The sequence below is a fragment of the Saimiri boliviensis genome, chromosome 2, assembly GCF_048565385.1.
Source record: "Saimiri boliviensis isolate mSaiBol1 chromosome 2, mSaiBol1.pri, whole genome shotgun sequence".
NCBI classification, from domain to species: domain Eukaryota; kingdom Metazoa; phylum Chordata; class Mammalia; order Primates; family Cebidae; genus Saimiri; species Saimiri boliviensis.
In genome coordinates this window covers 172,070,773-172,082,799 of record NC_133450.1, presented here as the reverse complement: position 1 = coordinate 172,082,799, position 12,027 = coordinate 172,070,773, and the positions used below count along the sequence as shown (strand labels likewise).

The following is a 12,027-nucleotide window of genomic DNA, read 5'->3' as shown; positions in this document are numbered from 1 at the left end:
AAGTGTCTCTGTAGGAGCCCAGATGTTAGACTTAGCAGACAGATATTTCAAAGTAGCTGTTTTAAATATGTTCAAAGAATAACAGGAACGCGTATTTAAAGAAATAAAGTATGACAACAATTGCTCATCAAATAGAGAATATCAGTAACAAGAAATAATAAAGAACTAAATGAAAACTCTGGAGTTGGAAGGGCAATAACTAAAATAGAAAATTCATCAGAGGGGCTCAACAGCAGATTGGAGCTGGCTTAAGAATCAGCACAAATGTATATAGTTCAATAGAGACACGCAATCTGAAGAACAGAAAAAAAATTAAGAGAAAGGTCCAAACTCAGACCTTTAGATACCATAAAGTATACTAACATAATCATGGCCCCCAAAGTAGAGGAAAGGGGCAGAAAAATGATAGATTGCTGAAAGTTTCCAAATTTTATGAAAAATGTTTATTAATACATCCAAGAGCACAATCCAAATAGGACAAGTACAAGAGATCCCCATCTATTCATAACACAGTCAAATTGTTGAAAGCCAAAAACAAAGATTTGGAAGGAGGCATAAGAACTCATCACATACAGGAAAATGACATTATTAATGGCCGAGTTCTCTTCAGAAACAATGGAGGACTAAAGGCAGTTGGTTGCCTTTATTCACAGTCCTATATTCACAGGACTGAAAGAAAAAAAGAATCTATCCTCTGAGAATTTCATATCTAATGATGATTCAGAAATGAAGGCAAAGTACATTCCCAGGTGAAGATGAGAGAAGTTATAGCTCCCTGGCTTGCAAGAAATACTAAAGGAAGTCCTTCAGGCTAAAAGGAAATGATACCAGAGGGCAGTACAAATCTACACAAAGTAGTAAAGCATACTGGTTAATGTAATTAGGTAAATAGATATTTTTCTTCTTAAATCATTAAAAAGATAAGTTTTTCTTTTAATTCATTTAAAAGACAATTACAGAATCAATTAGAAATCTATGGGGTTTATTTTAGGAATTCAAAGTTGGTGTAACATCAGAAAATGAATTAATACATCCCATTAATAAAGTAGAAAAAAGCTACTTGGTTGACAGAAAGCATTTGACAAAGTTCAACACTCATAAAAGCTCTCAACAAGCTTAGGACTAGAAGGAAACTTCCTCAGCTTGATAAAGGGTGTCCACAAAAAAATCTGTACTTATAAAACATCATAGTTAATGTGAAAAACTAAATGGCTTCCCCCTAAGATTGAGAGCAAGGCTAGGATGTTAGCTTTCACCACTTCCCCTCCATATTGTATTGGAGGTTCTAGCTAGTGCAATAATGCAAAAAAAGCAACCAGACAAATAAACGTATCTAGGTTCAAAAGAAAAACGCAAAGCTGTCTTTATTCTCAGACAACATCATCCTGTATGCAGATGATATCAAGGAATCCACAAAAATTACCAGAACTAATGAGTTCAGCAAGACATCAATACTGAACAATATATAAAAATTGTTTCTATATTCTAGCATGGACAATCAAAATGGAATCAAGAAAACTGTCCTCAATACCCTCAAAATTAATAAAATACTACGAATGAAGTTTTAAAAAACAAGTGCAAGTCTGATATGCTTAAAGCTACCAAATGTTGCTGGGAGAAATTAAAATCTAAACAAAAATGGTGGACATTCTATGTTCATGGATTGGAAGATTCAATACTATTAAGGTAGAGTTGTCTCAAATTGATCTGTAGCTTCAATGCAATTCCTATCAAAATCTCAACAGACTCTTTTTCCTTTTTAGAACTTGGCAAAGTAATTTTAGGTTTTACATGTGAAATCCAAACGAAGTGGAATAGCTAAAAGTATTTTTGAAAAATAAGAACCAAGTTGAAGAACTTATACTTCCTGATTTCAAAACTTTAAACCTACAGTAATTGAGACGGTTGTACTGACATAAAGACAAGTACAATGACCGATGCAACTAAGTTGCGAGTACAGACATGAGCCTTTACTTCCGTTGTCGGTGACTTTTCACACATGTGCCTAGGTACTTCAGGGTGGGAGAGGAGAGTGTTCTTGATAAATCGTACTGGGATGGTTGAATATCCACATGCAAAAAGAAGAAGTTACCTCATCCCAACTCAAAAATAAAGAGTCAGAAACCGAAATGTAATAGCTAAAGCTATAAAAGTTTCAAATAAAACAGAGAAAAATCTGTGATATCTTGGGACAGGCAAAGATTTTAGGGCATCAAAAGCATGACTTATTAAAGATAATATAAATGGGACTGTATCGAAATTTGAAACTTTTGGGCCCTCTGAAAGACACCATTAAGAAAATGAAAAGAGGTCTCAGGTGGGTGTTTTGTTAAAATAAGGAAATGAAAAGAGAAGTGATACACTTAGAAAAAATGTAAATCACATACTTGGTATAAGATTTGTATTTAGAACATGGAAAGAATTCCATAACTCAAGAAGACAGTCTAATTTAAAATGATGGGCAGAACGTCTGAATAGATACTTTACTGATGTAACTTCATCCGTAAAGTATCTAAGCACTGCCTATGCAAAGATATTCCACATCATTAGTGATTAGAGAAATGTAAATGACACTGCCAGATACTACTACTTATTGGAATGTCTATAATAATTTAAAAACATAGATGATAACAAGTGTTGATGAGGACATGGAGAAATGAGAATGTTCTACATTGCTGGTGGGATGTAAAATGACACATCTACTTCTCCATTTTGAAAACATTTGGCAGTATTTTTTTTTTTTAAAGCTAAAGATAGAATTTTCCATAGAACCTAGCAATTTTACTTCTTAGTATCTACCCAAGAGAAATGAAAATATATGTTCACACACAGACTGCTTCATAAATGCTCATAGCAGAATTTTTTTGTAATAACCAAAGAGTAGAAACAACTCAAAATGTCCATCAATTGGTGAATGGATAAACAAAATTTGGTGTCATATAATGTAATATTATTCAACAATAAAAAGGTGTGAACTACTAATATAAGCTACAATGTGGATGAACCTCAGTTACATTACAGTAAGTGAAAGAAGCCAGATGCAAAATGCTACATATTAGATAATTTATATGAAATGTCCAGAAAATGCAGTTACAGAGACCAAGAGCAAATGGTTGCCTGGGGCTGGAGATAGGAGTCAGGACTGACTACAATGAAGATAATTGGTATTTTTGGCATGATGTAAATACTCTATAACTGGATTTTGGTGATGGGTATACAACTATAAAAGTCACTGAATTGTGCACCTAAGATGGTACATTGTGTTATGCAAATTAGACTCCAATAAAGCTGTTATAAATTGTGCCTGGGGACTTCACTAGTGTTGGTGCATATACCCAAGGCTCCTGGGAAGCTGCTTTTTTCCTAACCTTCTGTAAAGCAGTAAGCAAGAGAATTTCCTGTAGATTTGGAGGGCTCACCAGGACTATTCTAAACCTGGTAATTTATGGGCCCAATGGGGCAACATAGGTCTTGGATGTCAGTCGAGTATTATGAAAGAATGCCAGCAGTGCCAAGGAGGTTGAATCACATGGTTGTGGTCCCATTTTTCTCCCCTGAACTTTGAGTCTTGGTGCGGCCTGAGGCCCTGAGTGGTAAAGTCAGTTTGAAAGGCTTGCAGTGCTGCCTGAAGACAGTATCTGCTCCTCAGGATGCATGGAGGCCATCTCTAGTGCAGATTTCTTTTGGGTCTAGGCCTCCCTTTATGTTGGCCATTTCAGCCCCACAGCAGAGGTTTCTCTTGAGATGGACATCTCCTAGAATGGCCAATTCTTTCTTTTCTTCAAACATTCTGAATTTCTTTTCTTCCTGCAAATCTTCCCTGTTTTTTTTTTTTTTTTTTTTTTTTAACTTATACTCCATCTGGAAATATATGTGATATGAGCTATCAGAAGAACATGGCTTTTGAGTCAACAATATAGTTTAAATTCCAAATCAACTCACTAGCCATGTGACTTTTGGGCAAGGTTCTTAGCTCCTCTGAGCCTTGATTTTAGAAATCTGTAGCCTGGAGATAATCATACCCATCACAAAGTGTTACTATGAAGATGAAACAAGATCATTTTATGGAAAGGCTTGAGCACAGTTGACTGACATGTACTTGGTATTCCTTAATTGTTAGAACCAGAGAGTAGAGTGGGTTAGAACATGAGCTCTGGGTCTGAATTTGCATTCATGCTTTTCCACCTCTAGCCAAGTGACCTGGGACAAATACCCTAATTTTCTATGTATCTATTTCTACATCTATAAAACTGGCATTGATAGTATCCACCTTTTTAGGACAGTCTGAAGATTAAATGAGTTAATACGTAAAGCACTTAGAACATTGCCTTAGTTATACAGTAAGTTTTATACAAGTGGCAGCTGCTGTTCTCTCGCCAGCCAATACAATGCCCTATTCCCAGCATCCTATTTGATTTATGTGGATTAGATGTGAGGATTACAGGGACGTAATGGCTGCCACCCCACAGATGACCAGGTAGGCCTGGTTCATCGGCTGGTGGCCTGCCAGTGGTGGGCTGTGAATTGCCTGTCTCACTACATCACATGCACCTTCTCACTCCTTCCATGCTGATTCAGAGAAAGTACCTTCCCTGCAGAAGAAAGGAAGTGTTCCAGGGTCAGAGTAAGATAGTGGTTGAATTTCTCTGAAGGATTGGATTCCCTGGATCCTCCCACGGCCATGGACCCTCTGAGATCCCTGCATGCAGCATTGTGGGGTGTGATGAGAACTCCTGTAAATTTTTCTCTTCTGCCTGCAAGTACCATAGAGTTGACACATCCGGTGTTTGCAGTGGTAGCGGGGATGTGCTCTATTCTTCCTTTGTCTCAAAGAATGCTTCATTGGAGACTGGCTTATGACCGTGGGGCTTTGTAGAATATATGTAAGTTGATTGACTTGATTTAATGTTAATCATCTCTTCTGCTTTAATTTCAGCTGATTATTTGCCTTGGAACCAACCAAGACGAGAGCCACTTCGCCTGGAGCACAAATACCGGCCGGCATCAGTCAGGTTTGATTATAGGACCACACACCAGGACGATTACCCCATAAAGGGCCTTGTGAAGACCATGAGCTGTAAACCTCTGGCCATGCCAAAGCTCTGTAATATCCCGTTAGAGGATCTGACTAACTACAAGATGAGCTACGTGGCCCACCCCATGGAGAAGCGCTTTGTGCACGAAGCAGAGAAGTTCAGGCCCTGTGAAATCCCCTTTGAGAGCCTCACCACTCACAAACAATCCTTCCGGGGCCTGATGGGGGAGCCTGCCAAGAGCTCGAAACCTCTCGCCAGTCCCCCTGGGCTAGACATGCCTTTCTCTAACACCACTGAGTTTCGAGATAAGTACCAAGCTTGGCCAACACCCCAGATGTTCTCCAAGGCTCCCATCCCCTACGTCCCTCCCGAAGAGAGGATGGACCTTCTGACAACAGCGCAGGCCCATTACACATACCCTAATGGTGCCCCAGCTCTGTCCTGCCGACCTGCGCTTCAGATTAAGAAAAGCGGCCGCTTTGAAGGCTCTACCACCACCAAGGATGACTACAAGCAGTGGTCCAGCATGCGAGCAGAGCCAGTCAAGCCTATTCCCCAGCTGAACCTTCCCACCGAGCCCTTGGACTACCTGACCACCACTCAGGCACACTACGTGCCCCACCCACCGATCAATACCAAAAGCTGTAAGCCTCACTGGTCTGGCCCTCGGGGAAATGTCCCTGTGGAGGCCCAGACCACCTACACCATCAGCTTTACTCCCAAGGAAATGGGCAGGTGCCTAGCTTCATACCCTGAGCCTCCTGGCTACACCTTTAAGGAAGTGGATGCTTCGGGGCACAGGATATACAAGCGGATTTCCCAGGCAGGCTCTCAGCAGAGCAGCCATCTTTCTGTGGATGATTCAGAAAACTCCAATCAGAGGAAGTTGGAAGTGTCAGCCTGATTTTGAAAAATTATTATTTAGAAATTATGCAATACTTTTAAAAGCAGACAGTTGAGAATTATTTGTTGGACAAAAAAAGAATTCCCTAAAATGGAAAAAAAAAATCTTCATCACCACTTCCAGAACACTTGAATAAAACGAGAATCGCTTGACTCAAGGAAAATGACATTTAATCACTGGCTAATTAACTCCCCTTAACCCCTCCTTTACAGCATCCCCATCCCCTTTCAGGTCCTTTACTGTGTGCTTATGGAATCAAAGCTGGTCTCTGAGGTTTTCTCTGATCCAGATGTATTTTTATTAATTTAATCATTGTATGAAATGACATAATGATTAACCCTTGCCAAGTATGACGTGCCAAAGAATAAATTTTATTTTGGGGGGAGTGAATGTGTAGCTCTGTGTGTTTATACTCCTGTGCTGTCTGTGCAGAGAGTAGTCTGTATTGCTTAGGACCTTTGGGAGATTTTATACTGACATCCGCTTTGTATTTCAGTACTGGTGGAGGTGCCTTGGGCCTGGTCTGGTGTCTTGTTTTGGGCTCTCTGAGTGCAGGGCTGCTTCACAAAGCATCTTTCTACCTCTTTACTGCGTGACATACCAGCAAGAATACTGCTGTTCAATGGGGTGTATGTCTCTTTAGTCAAAGGTGGTGGAGGGAAAGAAAAAGGGAGGCAGGGATGCATGAACCTACCAGACCTCTCCCCAACCCCAAGCCTGTACAGGCTATGATTCTAGGGAGAGAGGGGAGAAAAAGTACCGTTGGCAACCAGGCAGTCGACACCTGGTCCTTGAGCTGTGAGCAAAAGCTGTGGGCTCTTCTAAATGCTCAGAGCCTGGAAGAAATTGCCCCAGGCTGGCTTGGTTTCAGGGGAGCCTGGATATACTTGTCTTAAAATGACAGCTGTGACCAGACCTGTGACAATAGTAGTGAGCCAGGTTCTGCCCTGGAATTTCTCTTTTGGGCCTAAGGTTTTACCACATTTGTTTCTAAGGCCAAATAATTTGAAGTTTTTTTTTTTTTTTTTTTTTTTTTTTTTTTTTTTTTTTAAATTGAGCAAAATCGAGGAGGGCCTTTGTTAAAGAGGGTCCCATACAGTCAATTAACTTGAATATTATTTTTTTTTAATTGGGCAGAATTGAGGAAAGACTTTGTGCCATTTAGATGAACTCATGGGTGTGGATGAGCCTCACAGAGGGATGCAGACTGAAGTCTGGGACACTCACCTCTCTCGAGTTCACAGAATCCTAAAATATGCTCCGTGGTCTCAGGGAACTTGGGCGCAGCATGGAGAAGGGGAGGAGAGTTCAGCTCATGTCTAAGAGGCTTGGGCTTGGGCTCAGGGCCTGGTGGATGGGCAAGGGGCCTAATCCTTCCTATCTAGGGCACTATCTTTCCGTAGCTCTCACCCACCTGACCCAGGCCTCACAGGTCCCCACACCTTGCATCCTCACCATGAGCTTTGTTTGTTTTGTTGGGTTGGATCTATGTTATTAATTCCTCTCATTAGTTTGTATGGGGTCTAAATGCTTGCCATTAGGGGTTAGAGAGGTTCAGATTGGTTAAGCAACTTCTCCCAAGGCCACACAGCCCAGAACAGCAGAGCCAAGATGAGAATCCAGGTCTTGTGACTCACGGCTCTTCCACAACACCAGGTACCACCCATTTTCTGTGTCTCAGATCTGGCTCCACAAACCACATCAAATCACATTGTGTCTGAGCCTACTGGAGTGGATTAAGCTAAAGGATTACACTAAGAACGGAGGTATTTTTTATTCCTTTTTTTTTTTTTTTTTTTTTAACAAATCAAAAAAACTGGCACTTAATTTGAACAGCCAAATAGTGCTAAAATGCTTACAAAAATACAGCCATCTCTTAGATCCCTGCTGCTGAGCCTTCCCCCATTGTTACCTCCCCAGAGAGAACAGTTTTAAATGATCTATTTTGCTAATACTTCTTTTCACATTCCTAAATAATAAGCATTTACTGCTATTTGCTGATTCATCGACTTTAGTCATGCTTTGTTTTGGCAGATGAGGAATTTTGTTTCTCATAGACTCTCCCTTTCTGTCTGGTATAATTAGATGACAGTGTTTGGTAACATCAAGGCTAATAAGCTTTCCTAATGTTTGCAATCACCAGGAAGGGAAGACGCTGAAAGATGGGATTGACGTGGCCGGTGGAGGAGTGCAGACCCTGTTGGAGTGAAGAATGTTGTCTGAGGCCTGTCTTTGTAATGAGGTCCTCTTCGTGGTGATCCAGGCTGGAGAGGCCACCCTAGGGCATCCCTGTCTTGCCTGTTACCTCTTAGTCTTATGAAACCAACTCTTCCTGTACTGTTCTCTTTTTTTTTTTTTATTGGCTTCCAAATGAGAATGTCCTTAATATTATGAAAATGATTAAAGAAATCATTTCTTTTCACAAAGAAAACACTTAGAAAATACAGAAAAAATATAAAGTGCCTACTGTGGGGCCTTGTGAAGCACAGTAGTGAGGAACATGCATGGTTTTTGGAGTCCAGACCTGGCCTTGCACCTTGGCGCTTGCCACCACTAGCTATGAGGTCTTGGTCAAATTCTTCAGCATGTGATAATGTGGATAATAGCAATCCTGGCCTCATAGTTTTGCTGTTTGGATTGAATGATAGTGTATGTGCAGGTCACTTAGCCCTGACTCACAGTTAATTCTCATTAAATGTAGGTGAGGATGAGGAAGACAATTGCTGAGTTGGGCCTGGCTGAATCTCCTTACCATTTCATCAGTCAATGTTTACAAGTGTGCAGGTAAGGATCATTGCTCGTTTTTTTATTGTACATATTTTACAAAGTAAAAATAGGCTTTTTTTTCCTCATTCGGGTAAATTACTCTTTGGTTTTTTTGTGTCAGGGTTGCTAAGTGTCCCTGAAAGTCTGGGTTCAGAGAGTAACTGGGCCACGAGGAAAGAGGAGCTGAGCAGATGGGGCCCTGGTTTCCTCCTCAGTTCTCATCCAAGCTCCTCCTTAGCAGGTCTGTGTGCTGGGCTTTCATATTGAGTTTGCTGGTAAAAGGCTCTGTGATGAACGGACATGCACACGTGCACACACTGCCCTATACCTGGTATGATCTCGTTCAAGAAATCTGACAAGGGGGCCGGGCGCGGTGGCTCACGCCTGTAATCCCAGCACTTTGGGAGGCCGAGGCGGGTGGATCACGAGGTCGAGAGATCGAGACCATCCTGGTCAACATTGTGAAACCCCGTCTCTACTAAAAATACAAAAAACTAGCTGGGCGTGGTGGCGCGTGCCTGTAATCCCAGCTACTTAGGAGGCTGAGGCAGGAGAATTGCCTGAGCCCAGGAGGCGGAGGTTGCGATGAGCCGAGATCGCGCCATTGCACTCCAGCCTGGGTAACAAGAGCGAAACTCCGTCTCAAAAAAAAAAAAAGAAATCTGACAATGGAACCCTTCAAACATGTTGTCTTCTCTCAAAAATGTGTGCATGTGCTTATATTGCGTATTTTCCACTTAGGAGAATGAAGTGGGAGCTTGATCACCTACCCTAGCCCAGGGTTCCCAAAACTTTAGGTGTGTCATGAAATAGAAATACCTAGAGGTCAAAGATATTAATATAATAGAACACAAGGCAAAAAAGTTTTATGGCTATGCAGGAAAGCTGTTTCAATGCAGAATCGAGCAGGTTCTTGGGGACGAGGTTCTGGTGAGAAAAATGAGAGTAGGGCTTTTATAGCTGAAGGATGGCAAACTCTATTCTGTCAGAGGAAAGGAGATTCTCCCAGTGAGGTTGATTGGCTGCAAACAGTGGGCTTTGTCTGTGTGGAAGCCCTGGGCTGGCTGGAAGTTGTCCGCTGGTTTAGGGTATGGTGCCCGGGGTCATCTGCTGGGCATGCAGTCCTCCTAAGATGGTGTTATTTGACTGCCTCAGGCCGTGGGCAGGTCTGCCATCCTGTCAGCAGCCTAGGTCACCAGGGTAGGGCTTGTCCTTTGGTTCACGTTACATAGGGGGCCACCTGTGTGGGTGAAGATTCTGGTATTTTGCCCTCATTTTGGGGGGATCAGGAATTCACTTTCCAACCCTCTGTCCCATTAAGGTCTGAATATAGCACCAAATCAGCTTAAAGTCCTCTTTATTCTACTGCTTGCTGCATTTTCTCAATCATCGATATCTGTAAAGACGAGCCTCCTTTTCTGGCCTGGCTTCAAGCTCTTGTGCTGGGCAGTGGTTGGAGGATGGGGAAGGATAGGTCCTTTGTTAGTGATGCACCACTTGCTACCCTGCCCTTTGTGGTGCCTGTCATTTCGAATCCTGAGACCCGCCAGCTCGTGTCTGCAGACCCCACTTCCTGCGGCTCCAGCTCCCTGGCAGTATGTTCATTCTGGGCTGTGGCCTCCTCTTCTATGTTTGTCAGTCATCACTCCAGCATCTACCTCCTGTCTCTTCAGATTTCTTGAAATCCCTTGTCCCTTGAGGACTTTCCTCCCATTTTCTTCTTAATGGTATTTTATATTTCATTATGCCTCTACTGTGGTGTAGTGTCGTGTGAGTGATGGGTGGGAAGGGGTAAGCACAGCCAGGCAGCCCATTGCTAGACCTGGCCTAGAGCCAGTTGAAGCGGATGAAGCACTCGTGGGCTTTCACTGGAGTCTTCTCTACTGCAAAGCATACCTGGAGGGTGACTTTGGCCTTGGCTGGGCAGAAGGGCAAATCTGGAGTAGAATAAGCACCAGGCTAACTGGTGTGTGCGGGTGAAGGGAACCCTGGCAGGGGTCGCTAGCCTCTGAACCCCAAGCCATTCCCCGAGGCTGTGCTCTCCCACCTCCATCCTCTGCCCCAGCTGTCCACCTCCACACCCTCTCAGATAGCACCAGTAGACCAGAGGCAGCTGAGCAGACACCGCAGCCCAGTTCTGAGGTCAGGGGCAACAGTCCTGGCTGGGGTCTGAGGTGGGGGAGACAGCACTACTTGTCCTGTCTTCTGGTTTTGCTTTTGTGTGTGACTTCTCTCTGCCTTTTTATTATATATCTAAAATGGAAATGAAGTGATGTAGATATTGAGAAATGAGTCCCTCCTTCTCCCTTTTCTGCTTTTAAAACCAGGAGTGGAGCTAACTGCCTCAGGGCAACAAGATCTGAAGAAAAAAGCTTTCCAAAATGACTCATTGGGAAGATGAACTGAGGGATCCATTTCCTCTAAAAGTGCTTTTTAGCTGTGCAATTGTCAAGAGGAAGTAGGTGGAGTAGGCGGGGTGTGCACAATTGCGGATTAATGGCCCCCTGGATCCTTGGACCTGCCCCGCCTTCACCCAGTCCACATCTGGTCAGCAGCCCTCGAACCGGGAAGACAGAGGCCTTTCTGAGCATAAATGCTGGAGTTGGGGCAGACAGGGGTGTTTTCTTTGGCAGAGCAGGTTCAGAATTGCACATGGCTGTCTGAGCAGGTGCTTGGCTCCTCCCCACTTTGAGGGTGCAACAGTAGCCCAGGAGCCTGTGACCCTTCCAGAACATGTGCTCTGGAGTCTGGAAAAAGCATCAGGGCAATGCTAGGCTGGGCTTCTCTTTCAGCCACACTACTGGGCTGCAGGTGCCCTGGTTCTGGAAGCCTCTGGATCCTTGGATACTTAGAAGAGAAACCTTGATGCATTTTCCTTGTCAAGCCTCTAAGTATGACTGCAAACCCAGCTTGATGCAAATGAAAAAGACTCAGGAGTTTCCACTGCTGTGATCGAATCTAACACTGATTTTCATGGGCCTTGTTGCCCAGACCAGCCAGCCTGCCTGTCTCTGCCACTGCTTAGGGCCAAGGCTATACTTTCAATGACAAGAAGGGAGTTTAATTACCTTCCTGTTGTCCCAAATCCCCATCTGTTTTATTATAAGATCATAAAACAGGGGAGCCTGCAAATACCCTTTAAACAGGCAATCAGTGACTTGAGAGTTACAGGCAGGAAAAAAATGCCTGAAAAATGACTGAAATTTGACTTCTGTGCCAATGGATGACTTAGGAAGAAATGGAATTTTTGGACTAGGGATGCTCCTGGCTTTTAAAAAAAGAACTTTTCATTTTAAAGTTCCTAAGCAGAGTTCAGTGCTT

The 12,027-nt window shown here is 42.9% G+C and overlaps 1 protein-coding gene across 1 annotated transcript in view; it reads left to right on the top strand.

Annotated features, from left to right (window-relative positions):
• SAXO1 (stabilizer of axonemal microtubules 1) overlaps positions 1-6,336 on the top strand; it is a 102,204-nt gene extending 95,868 nt beyond the window's left edge. Inside the window, exon 4 of the mRNA XM_003928135.4 lies at positions 4,937-6,336. Within this exon, the coding sequence (XP_003928184.2) occupies positions 4,937-5,940 (1,004 nt within the window). The 3' untranslated portion in view covers positions 5,941-6,336. The remainder of the gene's footprint in view (positions 1-4,936) is intronic.
• Positions 6,337-12,027: the final 5,691 nt, after the last annotated feature.